The sequence below is a fragment of the Papio anubis genome, chromosome 14 (genome assembly GCF_008728515.1).
Source record: "Papio anubis isolate 15944 chromosome 14, Panubis1.0, whole genome shotgun sequence".
NCBI lineage: Eukaryota > Metazoa > Chordata > Mammalia > Primates > Cercopithecidae > Papio > Papio anubis.
Genome location: NC_044989.1, coordinates 26,081,981 through 26,106,609, shown reverse-complemented (window position 1 = coordinate 26,106,609; position 24,629 = coordinate 26,081,981). Strand labels below are relative to the sequence as shown.

Here is a 24,629-nt window from a genome sequence, read left to right as displayed (position 1 = left end):
CAACTGACTACCGTTGATGCGTTGCCATGGTTGGGGTTCCCATGAAGCAAAGGCAGCATGAAGCTCACAAGGGGTAGGTTTGGGAATGCAGAAATAAGTCTCCAACAACCCAGAGAGAGAGAGAGGCCTCCAACCTCTTGGCTCTCTTCCATCTTGGAAAGGGCTAAATCTCAATCTCAATCTTGAACATTTCATTCAAATTCAAAATACTGATTCCTGAATCCTATGCAGCACTCCCCTTTGCCACTGTCTGCCCCAATTGCCATAAAGAAACAAAGAAATGCCTCGTATAGGGTTTATGCTTATGGAGTGCTAATCCCCCTTTTTTATTCCCCAACCCCTTGCTCGTCTTATTTTCTTTCAAAACACTTATGACCACCTGTGAAATAATATATTTAGTAACTTGTTTATTGTCTAGCTGCCTCCTACTAGAATACAGGCTCTACCAGGAACTTTGTTTTGTTCACAGCTGCATTCCTAGCCCCCTGGAACAGTGCCCAGCATATAGTAGACACTTGATATGTACTTGTCAAATGAATGAATGAGTAAATAAATTAATAAAACCTGAGAGCAGAAACAGAAATCAGAGGAAGACAGAGAAGTCATCTAGGGCCCTCCTTAGATCATTAGGACAGACCTAGACCTCCTCCCAGGGGCCCCCCAAGAGCAGAAACCAGGTCCTTTCACACCGTTACCTCAATGTTATAGAGCTCCTCACGAAAGGTTTTCATCACATTCTTCACCTGTTCTTCCATCCGCTCCAGAAGCAGGCAGATGTCATCTGACTGTTTCTTCAAATCCTTCACATACTGGTCATCCTTTGTTTTTAACTCCTAGAAAAAAGCATGGAAAAGGCTGGCCACAAACTGTCAGGAGCAGAAGGTGCCAAGCACTATCTCTAGACCCCTCTCACCAGAATCTGTCAACGCTAGGACATGAAACTGTACAAAGAGGGCTGGGCACAGTGGCTCACACCTATAATCTCAGCACTTTGGGAGGCTGAGGCAGGTGTTTCGGCTCAGGAGACCAGCCTGGGTAGTATGGCAAAACTCTGTCTCTATAAAAAAATACAAAATTAGCCAGATGTGGTGATGCACGCCTGTGGTCCCAGCTACTCGGGAGGCTGAGGTGGGAGGATCTCTTGAGCCCAGAAGGTGGAGGCTACAGTGAGCCATGATTGCACCACTGCACTCCAGCCTGGGAGATGGAGTAAGACCCTGTCTCAATAATAATAATAATAATAATAATAATAATAATAATAAACTGTACAAAGAGAAAGTGGCTTCAGAAGAGTCTTAGAAGGCCTGAGATAAAGCACAGTAGATGGAGTGGAATGGGCTGTGCCCAACGCAAAGCTCTTAACAAGCACCCAGGACCAAACCCCTCAATGTTATCACCTGCTGCAAATCTCCCTGCAAGCTCCCAGAAAACCTAGATTGTCCCAGCTGAGCAATTAATGTCCAGGTTCCAACACAGGAAAGTATCTACTGCAGACTAAGTTGCATTCTTCAACTAAGGACTAAACTCTGGAACAGCATTTGCTGTAAAAATACTACAGTCATGCGCCACGTAACAACATTTCAGTCAGTGATGGACCACATATATGACAGTGGTCCCATAGGATTATAATATGGTATTTCTACTGTGCCTTTTCTGTTTAGATGCACAAATACTTAGCACTGCATTACAGTTGCTTACAGTATTCAGTACAGTAACATTCGAGACAGGTTTGTAGCCTGGGAGCAATAAGTTATATCATATACCCTAGGTGTGTAGTAGGTTATACCATCTAGGTTTGTGTAGGCACGTTATGATGTTCTCACAACAATGAAATCACCTAACAATGCATTTCTCAGAGTATATCCCCATCATTAAGTGATGCATGACTATATTTCTATTAGATAGCTAATAATTCTACAATTATGACAAAGCTTTTACTTCTAATTAAAAGTTTATCACTTGAAAAGACATCAAAGTTGGAAGTTAAAATTATCTCTGTTCACAGATGACATGATCTTATATGCAGAAAAACTAAAGATTTCACACACACAAAAACCTGTTAGAACTTAAACAAATTCAGCAAAGTTGCAGGACATAAAATCAAAATTTACACTATTCACAATAGCCAAGAATTGGAATCAACCTAAGTGTCCATCAGCAGATGAATAGATAAAGCAAATGTGGTACATAGACACAATGGAGTACTATTCAGCCATAAAAGAGAATGAGATCCTGTCATTTACAAAAACGTGGATGGAATTGAAAGGCATTGTGTTAAATGAAATAAGCCACGCACAAAAATTCAAACTTTGCATGTTCTCACTTGTTTGTGGGAGCTAAAAATTAAAACAATTGAACTCGTGGAGATAGAAAGTAGAATGACAGTTACCAGAGACTGAGAAGTGTAGTGTGGGGGGTCGGGGAGGAATGGGGATGGTTAATAGGTACAAAAATATAGTTAGAATGAATAAGATCTACTATTTGACAGCACAACAGGGTGACTAAGAACAGCTAGATTTATTGTTCCTTTTAAAATAACTAAAAGAGTATAACTGGAATGTTTGTAACACAAAGAAATGATACATGCTTGAAGTGATGGATACCCCATTTACCCCAATGTGATTATCACACATTGTATGGCTGTATCAAAATATCTTATGTACCCCATAAATATATACACCTACCCATAAAGTTTTTTAATTTTAAATTTAAAAAAAAGGTCAGATGTGGTGGCTCACACCTGTAATCCCAACACTTTGGAAGGTGGAGGTGGGTGGGTAATTTGAGGTCAGGAGTTTGAGACCAACCTTGGCAACATGGTGAAACCCCATCTCTACTAAAAGCACAAATCCCAGCTACTTGGGAGGCTGAGGCAGGAGGATCATGTGAGCCCAGGAGGTGGAGGTTGTAGTGAGCCAAGATCAGTCTACTGCACTCCAGCCTGGGCAACAGAGCGAGACTCTGTCTCAAAAAAATTAAATTAAAAGTTTAAAAAAATTTTAATCAGTTGCATTCTTATATGCAAATAATGACCAATCCAAAATGGAAATTAAGAAAATAATCTATTTACCATAGCACCAAAAAGAATGAAATACTTATGAATAAACTTAACCAAGTAGGCCTTGTACACTGAAAACTGTAAAACATTACTAAAAGAAATCAAAGAAGACATAAACAAATGGAAGATATCCTGTGCTTATGAATTGGATGACTCAATACTGTTAAAATGTCCACACTATACAAAATAATCTACAGATTCAATGCAATCCTTATCAAAATCCCAACATTATTTTTTGTGGAAATAGGAAAACCATCCTAAAATTCGTAAAATTCAGAATCTCAAGGGACTCCAAATAGCCAAAATAATCTTGAAAAAGAACAAAGTTGGAGGCCCCACATTCCCTGATTTCAAAATATACTACAGACTGGGTGCAGTGGCTCATATCTGTAATCTCAGCACTTTGGGAGGCTGAGGTAGGTGGGTCACCTAGGTCAGGAGTTCGAGACTAGCCTGACCAACATTGTGAAACTCCGTCTCTACTAAAAATGCAAAAATTAGCCAGGCATGGTGGCACACGCCTGTAGTCTCAGCTACTCGGGAGGCTGAGGCAGAAGAATTGCTTGAACCCTAGAGACAGAGGTTGCAGTGAGCCGAGATCACACCACTGCACTCCAGCATGAGCGACAGCACTCTGTCTCTAAAAAAACTACAAAGAGCAACAGTAATTAAAAGAGTGTGGTACTGACATAAAAATAGATATATAGACCAAGGGAACTAGAGAGTCCAGAAATAAACTCCTACATATATGACCAAATGGCTTTTGACAAGGGTCAAAATGGTAAATGAATGATATACAAACCCCTGCATCTATGGTCAAATGACTTTTGACAAGACTATACAGTGGTGAGAGGATAGTCTCTTCAACAAATGATATTGAGAAAACTGGATATTCACAGGCAAAAGAATGAAGTTGGGCCCTTACCTTATACCATATACAAAAATAACTCAACATTGATTAAAGACCTAAAACTATTAAACTCCTGGAAGAAAATGTAGGAGACAAGCTTCTACACATTGGATTTGGCAATAATTTCTTGGATATAACACCAAAAGCCCAGGCAACAAAATCAAAAATAGACAAATGGGGCTGCACCAAACTCAGAAATGTTTGCACATCAAAAAAAAAAAAAAAATCAAGAATAAGAAGGCAATATATGGAACAGGAAATCATAATTGAAAATCATATATCTGATAAGGGGTTAATGTCCGAAATACATAAGGAACTTCTGTAACTCAAAAACAACCCAAATTAAAAATAAGCAAAGGATTTAAATAGACATTTCTCCAAAGATGATATACGAATGGCCAAGAAACACATGAAAAAGATGCACAACATCTCTAATCATTAGGGAAATGTAAATCCAAACCACAAGGAGATATCACCTCACACTATCAACACGGAAACTATCACAAAAAACAGGATGTAAGTGTTGGTGAGAATACAGAGAAGTTAGAACCCTTGTGTACTGTTAGTGGGAATGTAAAATGGTGCAGTCATTATAAAAAACAGTATGGAGGTTCCTAAGAAAATTAAAAATAGAATTACCATATGACCACATTACCATATTACCATAATTACCATATTACCAAAAGTACTATCCTACTTTTTTTTTTTTTTTTTTTTTGAGACGGAGTCTCGCTCTGTCGCCCAGGCTGGAGTGCAATGGCGCGATCTCAGCTCACTGCAAGCTCTGCCTCCCGGGTTCACGCCATTCTCCTGCCTCAGCCTCCCCTGTAGCTGGGACTACAGGCGCCCACAACCGCGCCTGGCTAATTTTTTGTATTTTTAGTAGAGACGGGGTTTCACCGTGGTCTCAGTCTCCTGACCTTGTGATCCGCCCGCCTTGGCCTCCCAAAGTGCTGGGATTACAGGCGTGAGCCACCGCGCCCGGCCTAGTACTATCCTACTTTTAAGTGTACATCCAAATAATTCAAAGAAGGATCTCAAAGAGATACGTGTATACCCATACTCACAGCAGTATTACTCACGATAGCCAAAAGGTGAAATCCAACCCAAATGTCCATTCACAGGAGAATGTATAAAACAAGATGTGGTATACATATGCAATGAAATACTATGCAGCCTTAAAAAAGTAGGCAGTCCTGTCACGTGCTACAATGAAGTCCATCACACTAAGCCAAATATGCTAGTCACAAAAGGACAAATGCTGTATGATTTCACTCACAGGAAGTATCTAATAGAGTGGTCAAAAATCACAGAAACGGAAAGTAGAAAGGTGATTACCAAGGGCTAGGGGGAAGGGGAAGAGGGAATTGGTATCTAAGGGGCACGTTGCAAGATGAAAAGTTCTTAGAGATCTGCTGCATCTGAATGCTGTATACTTAACATGACTGAACTATAGTTTTTTGTTTTTTGTTTTGAGACGGAGTCTCACTCGCTTTGTCGACCAGGCTAGAGTGCAGTGGCGTGATCTCGGCTCACTGCAACCTTTGTCTCCCATGTTCAGGTGACCCTCCTGCCTCAGCCTCCCGAGTAGCTGAGATTACAGGTGTGTGCCACCACACCCGGCTAATTTTTATACTTTTAGTAGAGATGGGGTTTCACCATGTTGGCCAGGCTGGTCTCAAACTCCTGATCTCAAGTGATCCGCCTGCCTCGGCCTCACAAAGTGCTGGGATTATAGGCATGAACCACTGCACCCAGCCCATGAACTATACACTTTAAAATGGTTATGATGGCAAATTTAATGTTATGTGTTTCTTACCATCGTAAAAAAAAAAAAAAGAAAAGAAAAAGTTTATAACATGAGTTGTACAGGATTCTAAATAATGAAGTAAAAGGTTTCTATATTTTTCCATTCAGGAAAAGCAAACCAATAACCCAGCTAAATCCCAGGCAGATCCCCAGTGGCTGGGCTGGAGGGCCCGCGCCTCTTGCCTGCTGTAACTCGCTGATGAGCTTGTTCTTATCTTCTAAGAGGCCAGCACAGTGCAGCTGTTGGGTATTGAGCATTTCCCACAGCTCTTGGGGAATTCTCTTCTGCTTGCCCTCTTCCCACTTTGAGGTGATTTCGTCAAATTTGTCCTGGCTGGTCTTAACTTCATTCTCCAGCTTCTCAATCCTGCAAATACAAACATGCCAGCCATGCCAGCCCAGCTCCAGATGCTGCCTTCCAATAGAGCAGGTGTATTCTCTAGAATCTCTAGAATATAAAACTCAGGTACTGGACACTGCCCAAACACACCCACGCAAAATCAAACTCAATGCTGAGAAATCTTTTTGTTTAATGCTTGACTACAAGTAACTTAAGCTAAGTAAAGAAAATGACACATAGCAAAAACAGATCAACATTAAGGCTACACATACACACATACACACACACACACACACACCAAGATCAATTGGTCACCGGCTTCTGAGTAAGATGATAACACACAACAGTTAAACACAACTGGGTCTCTGGAGTCACGAGCTTATGTTCAAGTCCTGACCTGGCTCCTAACTGACTGTCAACCTTTTAGACAAGCTGCATAACCTCTTCAAGCCTCACTTTTTCTCTTCTGTAAAATGGAGTGGATGAAAAGTATCTACCTTCACGTGACTGGCTGTTGTCAGGATGAAATACAATGATGCACACAGCACAGGTGCTCAGCGTGGGAGTCACTTAACACATGGTACTTAAATTATCAATTTTTTATTAGCAACATGACCTCAATTGTCTGGCTACTCCTCTCCCAAGTTACCAATAAATGACTAGTGGAATGTACAAACACGGAAACTCCACCACGAGGAATGGAAAATAGGGAGAGCCTTTCCATAAATTCCAAAAAATCTCTGTGACAGAGCACACCAAGGCTGGGGCAAGGTGGCAGGAAGACAGGACAGCTGAGCTGGGGTCCCTCTGGAAACAGTGGCTAGGATATCTCCCAGAGACTCTCTGCTCCTTGTAACAGACTAATCCTATGACAGCATCTCCAAACAAACTACCTGAGGAACCGAAGTCACAGCTTAAACATCCTGCAATCCTCTCTCCCTGTCCCATCCCACACCCACCCCACCTTCCAAGCTAGGACACCTTTTAAATTTAATCAACTTTTTTATTTCAAGAAATGAGAAAGAGCTGTCAGGTCACCTTTCCACAGCACACTAACCTTGTAACCTGCCACCTGAGACCTTCAGTGTTCCTCTGTGGCTAGCGGATGAGGCCTAACTCCTTGCATGACCTTCCCCGCCTTTCACAAGCCAACCCTGCTGGGAATCTGCCAACTCTATTCCTGGTACAGCCCATACAGGCAGTGGGAAGTTTCGAGAATAAAAGTCAACCACCTTTACTGGTAGAGCTGCTAATGTTGCTAACAAGGGAACTACTTATGCTGAACAACTAAAAATATTATTAAAATCGTCCCCTGTATGTATATGATGAGCCAAAATGGTCAAGTGGTTGCTTTCTTTCTTTCTTTTTAAAGACAGGGTTTCACTCCCATTGCCTAGGCTGGAGTCCAGTGGCACACTCTCGGCTCACTACAACGTCCGCCTCCTGGGCTCAAGTGAGGCTCCTGCCTCAGCCTCCTGAGTACTGGGACTACAGGTGTGCACATGCCACCACACTCAGCTAATTTTTTGTATTTTTAGTAGAGATGGAGGTTCACCATATTGGCCAAGCTGGTCTCCAACTCCTGACCTCAAGCGATCCACCCACCTTGGCCTCCCAAAGTGCTGCGATTACATGCGTGGGCCACCCCACGCCTGGCCAAGTGGTTGCTCTTCTAATTGTTGAAGAAATTAATTGAAGAACAATCCAAAGTTTAAATGAGGACCTGCAATCCGTCTACTTCTGTGTGCAAACCAAAGAAGTTTAATTCTTCTAAGCTGCTATGCCTCCCTGCTGGACAGCCTGAGACCTGGGATATGGGCATGCAGGGCAGCCTGCCTCCTGAGGACTGGAGCTGAGGACCTGACACAGGTTCCTATTATCCCTGTGACCCTCCATCCTTCTAGACATGGAGCCCTTCATATTCTTTAATAATGCTGCCACCTTTACACATAACACTGAGGTGCTCCTGGGTCTGGTCGTTCTCACCAATTGAAACCCAGGACTGCCCAGTTGACCTTCTTAGCCTCTTTTCTTCTACCACCCGCACACATCCTTCACTATCATGCCATTCCCAAGCATATCATGGGATCTCACACCTCTGCTCAAGGGTTCCCTCTGCCTAAAATGCCTACTCTTCAACTCCTCAAACTCCTATTCATCCCTCACAGCCCAACTCAGTGTCACCTTGCCTGGGAAGTTTTCTCTAATCTCTGCAGATACAATTTAAGGCCTCCTTGTGTGTGTTACTACAACCCTTTACACATTATCTATTTTACCACAAATTGTGGGTGTTTCCATGTGTCTCTTGACTAGATTGTGAATACCACAAACAGAGGCCATGTTTCACTCCTTTTGTATACACACAGCTTGGCACGCATCAGTAGTGTAGTGCTTGAGGAAGGGAGGAAAGAAAAGAGAGAAGAGATAGCTAGGTGTGGTCGCTCACGCCTGTAATTCCAACACTGTGGGAGGCCAAGGCGGGTGGATCACCTGAGGTCAGTAGTTCAAGACCAGCCTGGCCAACATGGTGAAACCTGTCTCTACTAAAAATACGAAATTAGCCTGGCATGGTGGTGCATGCCTGTAATCCCAGCTACTCAGGAGGCTGAGGCAGGAGAATCGCTTGAACCCAGAAGGTGGAGGTTGCGGTGAGCTGAGATCACGCCCACTGCACTCCAGCCTGGGTAACAAGAGCGAACCTCCGTCTCAAAAATGAAAAAAGGCCGGGCGCGGTGGCTCAAGCCTGTAATCCCAGCACTTTGGGAGGCCGAGGCGGGCGGATCACGAGGTCAGGAGATCGAGACCATCCTGGCTAACATGGTGAAACCCCGTCTCTACTAAAAATACAAAAAAACTAGCCGGGCGTGGTGGCGGGCGCCTGTAGTCCCAGCTACTCGGAGGCTGAGGCAGGAGAATGGCCTGAACCTGGGAGGCGGAGCTTGCAGTGAGCCGAGAACGCGCCACTGCACTCCAGCCTGGGTGACACAGCGCGAGACTCCGTCTCAAAAAAAAAAAAAAAAAAAAGAGAGAGAGAGAGAGAAGAGGAGGGAGGGAGGGAGAACTTATAAGGGCAGGAAGGGAATTGCCTAAGGTGGACAAGGTCACTCTCCAACGACTCAGGAGAACTGCGGGCCCATGGAGGAGATTACCTTCACGTCCACCAGGTACAGAGTGGTGTGGTCCTTACCTCTGACGCTTTATCTCCTCTTCTTCGACTCTCCTGTGAATCTCTCTGATATCTATAGCCACCTGGATATTTGTCACCAACTCGGTGCCACAGAGCAGAAGTTTAGCCAATTTCTGAAAAGAGAGAAGAACTGACAAAGCTAGAACACTTTGTAAATAATGTGTAAAGTCAGAAACATTTTTGCACAACTGTCCGTAGCTCTTCTATCCATTCAAGCGGGAAGCAGCAATTACCTTAAGACTTTTAAGAGTAGCCCCTGTATAGCAACCCTTTTCTATCAGGACATTTGTGATGTGGTTTTACAGCTCACAATTTAAAAGCACTCTGCAGTTCTTGACCAGGCACAGTGGCTCACGCCTGCAATCCCAGCACTTTGGGAGGCCAAGGTGGGTGGATCATTTGAGGTCAGGAGTTCGAGACAAGCTTGGCCAACATGGTGAAACCCCATCTCTACTAAAAATTCAAAAATTAGCCGGGCGTGGTGGCGGGTGCCTGTAATCCCAGCTACTCAGGAGGCTGAGGCAGGAGAATCATTTGAACCTGGGAGGCAGAGGTTACAGTGAGCCGAGGTCACGCTGCTACACTCCAGCCTGAGCGACAAAGTGAGACCCTATCTCAGAAAAAAAAAAAAAAAGAGAAAAGAAAAAAGAGAAGGAGAAAGAAAAGTCCAGTATCCAGTCATAATAGGATGAGGCCTGGGGAAAAGTCACTGTGTTTGGCTAGAAGGGCATCATTAATATCCTACTGTGGTAAGTTTTTGTCCATTCCTGGGCAAAATAAAAAATTTTTAAAAAGCACTCTGCAGTTCTCAATGTACTTTATTCACTGTAGAGTAGGCAGCAGCCAACTTTTACACCGGCAGGTACTATACATTCATCTCAGCCCTTTCCCCAGGAGATCTCCAAGTGACTGACACTGCCAGGAGCCTTTTGAAGAACCTCAGTTGGGGAGGTGAGGCAGATAATGACAGTGAGGCAGATAACAACAGTTGTCCTCCCATGTCCATTTCTCCCTCTCCTTTTAGTAACAGAACACTCAAATTTTTGCTGGGCACATGGCTTCCCAAAATAGGTAACTTTCCCGGCCTCCCTTGCACCTAGAATACTATCTGATCAATGACACATGAGAAGTGATGTGTGCCACTTCTGAACTGTGCCTTCAAGGGAAAAGGTGTACCCTCTGCTGCCCCACTTCTGTCCCTTCTCCCAGGCTGGCATGTGGGGCTCAAGTAAAAGGTGAGGAGCAGATGAAGGCAACTCAAGCAATGGCAGAGGGAGCTGAGGTCTCATAATCAAGCAGACCCCATCCATGTCAGCCCTGGACTGCTTATACTCTCAACTGTTGAGACAGAGAAACAAGCTTCTGCCTTGCTGCAGCTAATGATATGTGGAGTCTTTCGTTATATGGATTCTAATGCAGGAAAAGATTGTAGCTGGCTGCACTGCTCTCTCCTTAATGGGCTCAGGGATTTTGTAATTGGTGCCATCCTTCTAAATCCCTCTTCGTAAATTCCATCTCCAGTATCTTCACTCCTAGCCTTGTTGTGATGTTATTCAAGATGATAAATCCTCTCAACAAAAAGTTCAAGTATCCTTAGGTTATGCCTAAGTTTTTCCAAGTATTTTTGGAAGTTATAAACTTTCCAACTCTCAAATAATTTTTAAACTAGGAGCCTATAAAACTTCTATACCAAGGAGTCACAGAAATTACCAGAGACTTCACTTGATCTCACTATATGAAAAATTTGAAATGTAGTTTCATTGAATACAGAACAGAGCTTTAACCCAGATATCCAGGGCACTCTAGATTTTTTGTTATTGCCTGCAGTTTTCTCACTTATACCAAATGGTTTTACATGCATAAGGAAGTAATGACTTCCCTGCAGTTTGGGGTAATTTTCTAGTTTCTACTCAATGTGAACATCAGACACTTCTGCATAAGTACCATGTGCTAACCAATCACTGGAGTTCCAGAAATTTCTGAATCAAGTATTTAAGACTCAAAGTAAAATTAAAAATCCAAATGTCACAGTCACTAACAGACCAACAGACATGCCCCTCACCTTTACGAGATCCAGGGAAAGAGTTTAAATGGAGGTCCACATACCATATGTCTAAATATTTTTAAATTATAGTATCATGCAAAAATTGTTAAATAAAACATTTGGCCGGGCATGGTGGCTCACACCTGTAATCCCAGCACTTTGGGAGGCCGACACGGCAGATCACCTGAGGCCAGGAGTTCAAGACCAGCCTGAACAACATAGTAAAACCCCGTCTCCACTAAAAACACAAAAATTAGCCAGGCATGGTGGTGCACGCCTGTAGTCCCAGCTACTCGGGAGGCTGAGGCAGGAGAATGGAGTGAACCCAGGAGGCAGAGGTTGCAGTGAGCCGAGATCGTACCACTGTACTCCAGCCTGGGCGACAGAGCAAGACTCCATCTCAAAATACATATATCCTCCTATCTCAATACCTTTATAACAATTTAAAAGTCCTAGTTTGAATTCAGACACATTTCGGAGTTCTACTCATAATTGGGTGGCTAAGGAAGAGCCTGCCTCTGGCCGCAGCTCCCAGCCCACCCCCAGCTCTGTCCTGCAGGCATGTGGATTCCCCAACTGCACATCCAAGCTCCATCTACACCCTGTGACCATCCATCAGGCCCAGGGGTTGTGTAACAGTGGCCTCATCTGCCCTGAGCAGGACAGACTCTGGCAAGAGGCACATACAGGTTGAAGGTGGGCTCAAAGTCATTTGGACGGGGAATTTTGGCTCCCATGGGACTCAGTGATCTAGAGGGGACAATGGGGGTTTGAAGGGACATGGGGCAAGTCTACTTGAGGGGGTGCATCCACAGGAAATCCAGAGCAGAACCCGGACTCCCATAGTCACCACTTCTATTTAATGAGCTGGAGCATCCAACTAATGCAATAAGGGAAGAAAAAAAATGAAAGATATAAAAATCAGACAGAAAGAAATAAAACTTATTATTTTCAGATGATATGATTATATATGTAAAAAAATCCAAAAGAAGCCACAGGTAACTATTAGAATTAACAAATGAATTTGGCAAGCCAGATACCAGGTCAATATATTAAAATCAACTGTACATTTATCCACCACCATGAACCACTATAACCCGAACAAAAAGTGCAAAACATCGCTGAGCCAAATTAAAGAATACCTCCCATGGATTATAAATTCTACTCAGTCAGTTGAAATTCCAGCAGGTTTTTTGGCAGAAATTTTTTTTTTTTTGAGACGGAGTCTCGCTCTGTCACCCAGGCTGGACTGCAGTGGTGCAATCTTGGCTCACTGCAACCTCCACCTCCTGGGTTCACGCGATTCTCCTGCCTCAGCCTCCCGAGTAGCTGGGACTACAGTGCCTGCCACCACGCCAGGCTAATTTTTTGTATTTTTAGTAGATACAGGGTTTCACCATGTTAGCCAGGATGGTCTTGATCTCCTGACCTGGTGATCTGCCCACCTCAGCCTCCCAAAGTGCTGGGATTACAGGCATGAACCACCGCGCCCGGTGACGAGCTGATTCTAAAATGTATATGGAAATACAAAGGGTCAAGAATAGCCAAGACAAGGCTGGGCACAGTGGCTCATGCCTCTAATCCCAGCACTTTGGGAAGCTGAGGCAGGAGGATTACCTGAGACCAAGAGTTTAAGACCAGCCTGGCCAACGTGGTGAAACCTCGTTTCCGGTAAGAATACAAACATTAGCTGGATATGGTGGCACACCCAGCTACTCAGAAGGCTGAGGCATCAGAATGACTTGAACCTTGGAGGTGGCGGTTGCAGTGAGCCAAGATTGTGCCACTGCACTCCAGCCTGGATGACAGAACGAGACTGTCTCACAAGAAAAAAAAAAAAGAATAGCTAAGACAATCTGGAAGAACACAGAGAACTCACCCTACCAGATATCAAGAACTGTCATAAAAGCTACAGTAATTAAAACTGTGTGGAATTGGCACAAAGCCAGTGGTATAGTTTGGATATGTGTCCCTGCCCAAATCTCACGTCGAATTTTAATCCCCAGAGTTGCAGGTGGAGCCTGGTGGGAAACGAGTGGATCATGGGGGTGGATTCCTCATGGTTCGGCACCATCCTCTTGGTGTTCTTCTCATGATAGTGAGTGAATTCTCGTGAGATCTGGCCATTGTAAAGTGTGTGACACCTCCCTGCATTCTCTCTCTCACTCCTGCTCCTGCCATATGAGATGTCTGCTTCCCCTTTGCCTTCTGCCATGATTGGAAGCTTCCTGAGGCCCACCCAGAAGCGGAAGTCACTGTGCTTCTTGTACAGCCTGCAGAACCATGAGCCAATTAAACCTCCTTATAAATTATCCAGTCTCAAGTATTTCTTTATAGCAATGTGAGAATGAACTAATACAGACAGACATATAGATACCAAAAAAGAGAATAGAAAAACTCACACATATGTGGTCACCTGATTCGCAACAAAGGTGCACAGCAGTGCAGTGGGGAAAGGACAATCTTTTTAGTAAATGGTGCTGGGGCAACTAAAAATCTACATAGAAAACAATGAACCTGGGACCCTACCCTTACATGATAGACAGAAATCAATTCCAGATACGTCATAGGCCAAAATGTAAATGATAGAATTATAAAACTTTCTAGAAGAAACCATAGAAGACTGTCTTCATATGAAGTAGACAAAGATTAAACAGGACACAAAAATAATGACCACTAAAAACATGATAAGGCCGGGCGCAGTGGCTCACATCTGTAATCCCAGCACTTTGGGAGGCTGAGGCAGACGGATCACTAGGTCAAGAGATCAAGACCATCCTGGCCAACATGGTGAAACCCCCGTCTCTACTAAAAATACAAAAATTAGATGGGTGTGGTGGCGCATGCCTGTAGTCCCAGCTACTCAGGAGGCTGAGGCAGGAGAATAGCTTGAACTCGGGAGACAGAGGTTGCAGTGAGCCGAGATCGTGCCATTGCACTGCCCAGACCTTAGGTCAGAACTAATAATCAATACCTTAATCTTGAGGAAGGGGGCATCTTTTGTGTACATTTCTCCTTGATGCCAAGGCTCTTCACTACTTAAGTCCTAAGTGAAAGGAACCTTCAAAACCTGCTAATGAAAACAGTATTATCTCTTTGGATTTATACTTAATTAAGGAGTGCTCAGGGTGAACTGTATATCAGCATTTTAAAAAATCTAATATCCTTTTGTCCTACACAGAAATGCTCAGAGGTCACTGACTTTTTTTTTTTTTTTTTTTTTTTTTTTTGAAAGAGAGAGAGTCTCCCTCTGTCGCCCAGGCTAGAGTGCAGTGACCTGATCTCGGATCACTGCAACCTCCACCTCACGGGTTCAAGGAATCCTCCCACCTCAGCCTCAGCCTCCTGAGTAGCTGGGACTCCAGGCATGTGCCACCACGCCCAGCCAACTTCTGTATTTTTAGTAGAGACGAGGTTTCACCATGTTGGCCAGGCTGGTCTTGAACTCCTGACCTCAGGAGATCCGCCCGCCTTGGCCTTCCAAAGTCCCGGGATTATAGGCGTGAGCCACTGCGCCCGGTTGAGCTCACTGACTTTTAAATGAAGAGAACGAAGTACAAAAAAGTGACATGAATCACCTACTCTGCAGTAGGTAAAAGATCAGGAACAAAAACTTACATCAGTCCAATATCTTTTCCACAGTAAAATATTTTATCCCTAACACAGTACGAGATATTCAGTGATCTCTCTATACCTCTATGCTCTATCATCATATTCAGCAACCTGAATATTTTTTCTCACCAGAAATGATCTCTCTTCTGCTATTAAAATTTCCACCTGTATTTCTAAGACAACTCAAATCCCATTTTCTCCATTGAACTTTCCCTGACCAGGCCAGCTTGGTGAGTTCCTCTCCATATCTGAGTTCACACAGTGTCACCATTTTTGCCTTTCACTTAGCATTGATTAAATGTAGCATTTTGCCAGTTCTGGTCTGCTGCTTTGAGCTGCTGTTTATCCTTCAGCATCCCAGGAGCTGTTTCATCGCCATGGAGGGTAATCAATGATTTTCTTGTTTGTGTCTACACAAGCTACGTACACGCTACGCACTACTCCATGGCTACAAAAAGAGGCTCTCATTCTCACAGTACATACAGTTTCACTGGGGCACTGCAGGGACACACATCTGCAAAGTCATATGCAGCAGAAAACTATCTAAAATGAAAAGAGTAGCACAGACAGGAAGTATTCAATGTGTGGAGAAAGGGAGCTCAGACTGGGCTGAGGAAGAATCCAAGGAGGATTTGGGTCTTGAGAGGGTTGTTGAAAATGGGAAAGTGGCCAGATGAGAGGAGAGAAGAAGAAGAGAATAGAGGGGGCCTGGCATTCCAGATGATCAAAGGCACAGAGCAGAAATGAACAAAACCCCACTGGAGGAGAGTGAGTGGATCCACCTCACCAAAGCGGAAGGCCCAAATTAGGTAACAAACGGGAGACGTGTTTGGAAAGTGAAGATGGGAACAGACTATCAAAGGCCTTGTGTGCCCAGGCTAAAACATCTGGACTTTATCCTATGAAGGGTGATTAAAAGTGCATGAGCTGAGAAGAGACAACGTAAATATAAGAAACTGTCATCTGAAAGCTCACTCCTAGAGAGCTCTCAAACGGGAAAGATTCTATTCAGTTCTGCCTAGAGACAGCAACATGGACCACATGATTTCTTCTAGTCTAAATGTGAAAACCATGATGTCACACCCAGCTCACTGGTCTTCCAGAGCCCATCTGCCAACCAGTTCATACCAATCGGCTTTCTTCTTTCTGTTTGTAGCTCTTGCTTTGATCCTCCTCACTCTCCTTCTTCCCATCTAAATATTCTCCAAGTGCTTCCCTGTGATGGAAAAAAGCAGAGAAAATTAAGTTATTTCTAGTACTCAAATTCTATATTTAAAGGTTTTGGCCTGGCACAGTGGCTTATGCCTGTAATCCCAACACTTTGGGAGACCAAGACAGGAGGATTGCTTAAGGCCAGGAGTTCAAGATCAGCCTGGCCAACATAGCAAGACCCCCATCTCTATTTATGTAAATAATAATAATAATAATAATAATGGTTCCATTGTACTTTGTATATAAATATATATTCCATATGGATTAAAATTTAAATATTGGCCAGGCACAGTGGCTTATAACTGCAATCCCAGCACTTTGGGAGGCCAAGGCAGGAGGACTGCTTTAAATCAAGAGTTTGAGACCAGCCTGGGCAACATAGAGAGATCCCATCTCTATCATTAAAAAAAAATTAAATATTAAAAAAAACTACAATCATAAAAACACTAGAAGTAAATACAGGAGAATATCTATATAATCTTAGCATAGAAAACCCATCTTTGAATAAGACCAAAGTCAGAAAAAAAAAATTAAAAGATTTTACTTTCTAAAATTTAGAAATTTTATCCTTGAAAGTCAAGGGATAAACTGATAAAAGATATTTGACAAAATTTTACTATCCATAAAATAGGAAGGGCTCCTTCAAATCAATACACAGAAGACAAAATACCAAAGAGAAAAACTGGCAGAGGATATGAATTGGCAATTTCCCAAAGAGACACAAATGGCAAACAGGCATTTGAAAATACGGTCAGCTTCACATACAATCAGAGAAACCAAAACCCTGTGAGGTGTCATTACCCTATTATCAGACTAAAAAAGATTTGAAGGGTTGACAATATCAGGTGGCAGCCCAGCTTTCCACATGCCATGGGTGGGAATGTAAAGTGTAACAACTTGTTTAAAAGGCAATTTGGCAAGATTTGTCAAAAGTTTAAATGTGCCTCCCCTCTGACCCAACAACCCTATCTTTAGGAATTTTTTACAGAAAGCCTTTACAAGTACATAAATAAATATGCACAAGAAAGATGACTGTAACCCTGACAATACTCGTAAGACCATGGAAACATTCTACATACATATTAATAGCTAACTAGTTAACAGGAAACAATATTTCAAAAATACTTTGTAGCCTACAAAAAGAATGATGTAATACCTAGCAGCAGGGAAAGATGTCCACAGCAGTTAAGTAAACGGAGCCAGTTTTAGAACAATATGTAGACTATAACACAAATTTTCTTTTTAAAACAGGCTTGGCCGGGCGCAGTGGCTCACGCCTGTAATTCCAGCACTTTGCGAGGCCGAGGCGGGCGGATCACAAGGTCAGGAGAGTGAGACCATCCTGGCTAACACGGTGAAACCCCATCTCCACTAAAAATACAAAAAAATTAGCCGGGCGTGGTGGTGGGCGCCTGTAGTCCCAGCTACTCGGGAGGCTGACGCAGGAGAATGACGTGACCCGGGAGGCGGAGCTTGCAGTGAGCTGAGCCGAGCCGAGATCTCGCCACTGCAGTCCAGCCTGGGGAACAGAGTGAGACTCTGTCTCAAAAGAAAAAAAAAAAAAAAAAAAAGGCTTATATATGCACTGGACATTTTCTGGAAGTATATGTGACAAATGGATAACAGTAATTACTTAAGGAACAGGAATTAAATTACCAAGAAGTTCTATTTTCTACATTTTTGTACTGCATGAATTTTCTAAATAGTGCATGTGTGTGTGCCTATGTGTGTGTGTGTGAATCAGAAAATGAGACTAAAGGGGCGGTGGCGAGATAAGGTTCCAGATTATGGACTTTTTCAGAGGAGGCATGGGGGAGTGACCTCACCAACCCCCACACCACATCATCAAGACCCTGCTCTCTCCTCTGGCACACAGTGGCCATAAGGGCTCTCAGTACTGCCTTAGGACAAATGAAACCTTAACATGACACAGCAGGTTTGTTTATTCGCTTTGTTTTGCTTCGTTTTTTGAGACGGATTTTCGCTCTTGTTGCCCAGGCTGGAGTGCAATGGCACGATCTCGGCTCACCGAAACCTCCGCCTCCCGGGTTCCAGCAATTCTCCTGCCTCAGCCTAGCAGATCTCTTTATCTCATTCTTTCTCGACTTTTTCTAACTCTGACTTCCGTTTCTACTCCCTTTGTTCAAAGTCCGGGACAATCCTACCTAGTGTGACACTATTTTGGAGATACAGAATTGAGTTACCGTCCTCCACCCCCAAACTAACCAAAACCCCTTGGTTTTTTCTTGTCATTTCATTGACTTCCCTATTCTTATCGAACATGTTCTTTGTTTTCTTACTAAGTAAACTAATTGTTCCATTTTACTCAGGTCTTCAGCTATTGCCAGGCTTATCATGTTCCCATCACCACTCAAAAAATTCCCTTGACTTTCTACTTTGACCACCAATTAATGACCAACTCTGTTTAAATAATCTCTTCCAAGTGATTTCTGGATCAAAGATCAGTGCTTCAGAAACAAACAAAAACTATGCAGTCCAGATATTTATTATATAAATATTATATAAATAAATGTATATTTATTATATATATACATATTATATATATTATATATATACACACATACATACACACACACACACACACATATATATATATATATTTTTTTTTTCCCAACAGCCCTGCTCTGTCCCCAGGCTGCAGTGCAGTGGCGCCATCTCGGCTCACTGCAACCTCCGCCGCCCAGGTTCAAGCAATTCTTCTGACTCAGTCTCCTGAGTAGCTGGGACTACAAACATGCGCCCCCACGCCCGGCTAACTTTTGTATTTCTTTTTTCTTTTTATTTTTTTTAATTTTTTTAAATCTTTTTTATTATACTTTAAGTTCTAGGGTACATGTGCGTAACTTGCAGGTTTGTTACATATGTATACTTGTGCCATGTTGGTGTGCTGCACCCATCAACTCGTCAGCACCCATCAACTCGTCATTTACATCAAGTATAACTCCCAGTGCAATCCCTCCCCCCTCTCCCCTCCCTATAATAGGCCCCGGTGTGTGATGTTCCCCTTCCCAAGTCCAAGTGATCTCATTGTTCAGTTCCCACCTATGAGTGAGAACATGCGGTGTTTGGTTTTCTGTTCTTGCCATAGTTTGCTGAGAATGATGGCTTCCAGCTGCATCCATGTCCCTACAAAGGACACAAACTCATCCTTTTTTATGGCTGCATAGTATTCCATGGTGTATATGTGCCACATAGACTTGGAATCAACCCAAATGTACATCAGTGACAGACTGGATTAAGAAAACTTTTGTATTTCTAGTAAAGACGGGGTTTCACCATGTTGGTCAGGCTGCAGATATGCTATAAATTCTTATTAACTAGTTTTAACTTAAATCTCATCACTGCCTTTTATGCATCATTTTTTACTGCTTAGCACTGTACTGTCCAATATGTAGCCAATAACCACACATGGCTATAAAGCACCTGAAATGTGGCTGGTGCAAATTGAAATATGCTATGAGTGTAAAATACACTCTAGATGGATTTTGAAGACTTTAAACAAAAAATATTTGCAATATAGCTCATCAGTATGATTTATACTGATTGCATATTAAAATGATACTTTCATATATTGGATTAAATAAATTATTAATTTCACCTGTTCTGTTTTTACCACTTTCAATGCTGCTACTAGAAAACTTGAAATGACATATGTGGCTGATATTGTATTTCTCTTGTTCAGCAGTGAACTAGTATATTCTCCAAAGAAACTGTCTCAGACTTTTGTCTCTTCAGATTCGAGCTCCCTCCCTCCTGGGGGCTGAGTCCTCTTTTGGGAAGCTGTTTCCTCGCCACCGCCCCATGTTTGTGGTCTAAATGGGAGTTGCCATCTTGAATACTCCACTTCCTGACCAAAGTCCTTTCTCAGGATCTAAAAACATTGGAACTTGGTTGTCTACCTGGATTTAGAGTTCTAGGTTGGAAATAACTTTCCTTCACTGTTTCCTTCCAGTGTTCTAATTGAGAAACCTAAAGTCATTCTGTCTTTACACCTTTGTATGTGATCATGTTTTTGTTTTTATATATGATTTTTTTTTTCCCCACTCTGGAAGCTCGTAGGCCCCTTCTCTTTGTTCTCAGTGTTCTGAACTTTCTCAATGGCGTGCCTTAGGGTGGGTCTATTTTCATCTACTGCGCGAGACATTTCAATCAGGAACCTCATGATCTTCAGGTCTGAAACATGTTCTTGAATTGTTTCCATGATAATACCCTCTCTGCTCCATTCTTTCTGGATCTAGAAAAGTGATAATATCTTCTAATTTTAAAAAATATATATTTTTCTGTGGCTGGGGGCAGTGGCTCATGCCTGTAATCCCAGCACTCTGGGAGGCCGAGGTGGGCGGATCACCTGAGGTAAGGAGTTCAAGACCAGCCTGGCCAACATGGTGAAACCCTGTCTCTACTAAAAATACAAAAATTAGCCAGGTATGGTGGTGCACGCCTGTAATCCCAGCTACTTGGGAGGCTGAGGCAGGAGAATTGCTTGAACCCAGGAGGCCGAGGTTGCAGTGAGCCAAGATCGTGCCATTGCACTCCAGTCTGGGCAACAAAAGTGAAACTCCATATCAATAATAATAATAATATTTTCTTTATAAGTTTCTACCTTTTTTCTTTGTGCTCTATTTTCTAGGGGATTTCATTATCTTTATTTTCCAACCCTTCTAATGTTTTTGATTTCTATAATTTTTTTTATTTCTAAGAGCTCTATTTTTTTTTCTCTGAACACTCCTTTTAGTAACAGTCTATTCTCGTTTCATGGTTTCCGTATCATCTCTTTTTTCTTTGAGGATCTTTTTTTTCCCCTTTTTTTCCCCCAAAGACTTCAAAACTATCTCTGAGGATCTGAATGATCTTTTTGTGGTATTATTGGTTTTTTCTACCCACATAGTCTTAATTTCCTCTTAGGTGCTTTTTTCTCTTTGTTAATTTTCATATCTATCGTTCATGTTAAAGACTTTCCTCAGATGCATAGAAATCCTTGGTTACTGACTCATGACAAGAACTAAAAAGCCTATGAAAAAATTAAAACATTGGTTAAAAATAAATAAACACTGTTTTACGTGGAAAAAATCAAGCTACTGATAAAACAACTCTTATGAGGTGACTTTTAAAGCTGTTTTCACTTACATCATGTAATTTTAAAACTTTGAGTTCCATTATTCTAGTTGTTGCTGAATGTGTCTACTGCTGTTATTTTCAAAATATTCTCCAAATTCTTGCCTATCTTGTCTGAGATGTACCAAAGACCTAAAGCTACAAGTATAATGGTAACTTCTATGACAACTTGGGAAAAGGATACTAATGGTACCAATTTTACATGTCACCATCTTCACAGTAGCTATCTAGTTGTTAAAGAAAGAGTTGCCTTAAAAGAAAAAAAAAAAAAAACTACATAAAGGATGGTGTGTTTTCATTATGTGTACATAAACCCACCTGATTATACAGAATCCAAGAATTTAGAGAAAATAAGGACAAATTAGTATCATTTCAATTTAAGTCTCTAGCCATTTGGAAGCTTGTAATATGGTGTCAGGATAAAGCAGAAAAAATAAATGTTAATAGTGTGACAAAAATTTAAACATTAAAAACAAGCTGATGGGGCTGGGCACAGTGGCTCATGCCTACAATCCCAGCACTTTGGGAGGCCAAGGCAGGAGGACCACTTGACCCAGGAGTTTAAGACTAGCCTGGACAACACAGCAAGACCCCATCTCTAAAAAAAAAAAAAAAATTAGCCAGGCACAGTGGCCTGCACCTATAGTGCCAGACACTCAGGAGGCTGAGGCAGGAGGATTGCTTGAGCCCAGGATTCAAGGTTATAGTAAGCTATGATCAAACCACTGCACTCCAGCCTGGGCAATGGAGTGAGACTCTGTTGCTTAAAAACTAAATAAATAAATACTAAAAATAATTTTTTTAAAAAGCTGATGGGAGCTGTGAGTACAAGGGTGTGCCATAACAACTGTGCATGTCAGTGTGGGCTGATTTAATCGGGTGGCTTTGTGAGCAAACCCGATATTACTGTCTTTATTTTATTTTATTTTATTTTTTTATTTTAGAGATAGAGTCTCCCCCTCTGTTGCCCAGGCTGGAGTGCACTGGCATGATCTCGGCTCACTGCAGCCTCTGCCTCCCAGGTTCAAGCAATTCTCATGCCTCAGCCTCCCAAGTAGCTGGGATTACAGGCATGCACCACCACGCCACTAATTTTCATATTTTTAGTAGAGACGGGGTTTTACCATGTTGGCCAGGCTGGTCTCAAACTCGAGACCACAGGTTATCCACCCCTCTTGGCCTCCCAAAGTGCTGGATTACAGGTGTGAGCCACTGTGCCTGGCCCAACCTTAGTGTCTTTAAATCCTTCTTTTGGGGCTGGTCAGATTCCACAGAGAAACTTCTCCAACCTCCTGCCTGGAATCTGAAGGCCAAAGTGCCAGCCTGTTCCAAGAACTGGTGAGAGGACAGCTGGAAGGTCCTGGCATCCAGCGTGCATATGTCCCCGAATCCCCTTATTTTCCATGAAGTATCCTTGCCTCGCCTCTGTCTAGCATCCCCCAAGCCCTAGACCCTCTGCTTGACTTTCTCCGAACTTCCAATCTTCTGTGCAAAGAGAGAGAAAGGTTCTAGGCATCTACCTATTAATTTTCCAATCGGTTGTCCTTATTTTGGTTCCCTTCTTCACCTCCACTTCTAGATATCAACTGAAAAAGAGTCAGAATCCACAAAATTAAAAGAAAACTTTATTTCTAAAGGACATAACTTATAGGCAGGAAACAAGCCTTCAACTGAGACTGAGAAGCAGGCTTTGAAGGTGAGAAAATAAAGCAGGTATTTATGCTAGGTGGAGAGGTAGGAAATGCATATGCTACAGGATATAGCAGAAGGTTGTGAATATTTACGGAGGAAACTCATTACGCATGTGCATTAGGCTTACATGGGCATGGAACATATGACAATACGCTACTCATGTTCACTTTGGGGTGGAGATTTAACATTTAAATGTACTACAATTGGGTCACAAATGCAAAAAGGTGATGCTTAGGGTACAAGTCCAGAATCTGTGCAGTCTCAGGGAACCGGTCCAAACTGGCCTGAAGTTGGCAGTCATCCAGCAAGAGGTCTTTGTGGTCCAGGGTGGTTGTCAGGTTGGAACCATAAACATTGGGAGGAGGGTGCTGGGTGGTCAAACCAAGTAAGCCAAGGAGTCTTCTGGCCTCTTGTCCTTTTCAGGTCAGCCTTTCATAAGACCTCATGATAATTAGTAAAGGGACAGGGGTAGCAGCACGTGGACATGTCCAGTCTCTGTTCTGTCACAGTTAAGGGCTAAGAACTTTGAGATCTCTTAGCCACAGAGGTCCTGTCACTCCACTGAAAGGACCATAGGACTTTTTAAAGCCTCACGGATGAATATGATATGCCACCAATCTCCTAGTCTTTGGGGATTTAGTGCAGAGTAAATCAAGAGGGTTCTCAGCTTTCTTCATTATCAGCTTATTTTTCCATCTTCTTGAATCTATCTTGTGCTTCCCAGCTTCCACAATTTCATTGCTGTTGAGTCCTCCTGTTCTTGACTTTGTGAATTTGCATCTTTTTTACTGAATCCCCTTACATGTCATTTTAACAGAGTTTAGATACAGATCTAAGGTAGATGTATGTGTTCCATCTGGTATCCACTACCCAGAAGTGACATCTCCCAGCTGGGTGCGGTGGCTCACACCTATAATCCCAGCATTTTTCGAGGCCAAGGTGGCAGGATTATTTGAGCTCTGGAGTTCGAGACCAGCCTGGGCAACATGGTGAAACCCCATTTCTACCAAAAATACAAAAAATTAGTGGGGCATGGTGGTGCGCACCTGTGGCCCCAGCTACTTGGGAGGCTGGGGTGGGGGGAATCACTTGAGTCTAGGAGGTGGAAGTTGCAGTGAGCCAAGGTCACATCACTGCATTCCAACCTGGTGACAGAGGGGGACCCTATCTCAAAAAAAAAAAAGAAAAAAAAAAAAAAAAAGGAAGTGACATCTCCCAGAAATGTCAAACCTAAACTAAGACACCAGAGATTGGGAGTGTCAGGAGCATTAGCACATTATTCCTATTCTTTTTTTTTTTTTTTCTGAGGAGTCTCGCTCTGTCATCCAGGCTGGAGTACAGTGGCACGATCTCAGCTCAGTGCAACCTCCACCTCCCGGTGTTCAAGCAATTCTCGTGCCTCGGTCTCCTGAGTAGCTGGGACTACAGGAGTGTGCCACCAAGCACAGCTAATTTTTTTGTCTTTTTAGTGGAGACAGGGGTTTCACTATATTGGCCAGGTTGGTCTCGAACTCCTGGTCTCAAGTGATCCACCCACCTCAGCCTCCCAAACTGCTGGGATTATAGGCGTGAGCCACCACGCCTGGCTGTATTCTTTATATGACATTTGATTCTGTTAACTTTCACCTT

The 24,629-nt window shown here is 42.8% G+C and overlaps 1 protein-coding gene across 2 annotated transcripts in view; it reads right to left on the bottom strand.

Annotated features, from left to right (window-relative positions):
* DRC1 (dynein regulatory complex subunit 1) overlaps window positions 1–24,629 on the bottom strand; it is a 55,634-nt gene that overhangs the window by 26,589 nt on the left and 4,416 nt on the right. For both annotated transcript variants that reach the window (XM_003908376.4, XM_009183831.4), the window contains exons 2-5: window positions 16,089–16,176; window positions 9,305–9,417; window positions 5,961–6,144; window positions 696–833 (exon numbers count right to left, since the gene is read on the bottom strand). In XM_003908376.4, the coding sequence (XP_003908425.2) occupies window positions 696–833; window positions 5,961–6,144; window positions 9,305–9,417; window positions 16,089–16,176 (523 nt within the window). The remainder of the gene's footprint in view (window positions 1–695; window positions 834–5,960; window positions 6,145–9,304; window positions 9,418–16,088; window positions 16,177–24,629) is intronic.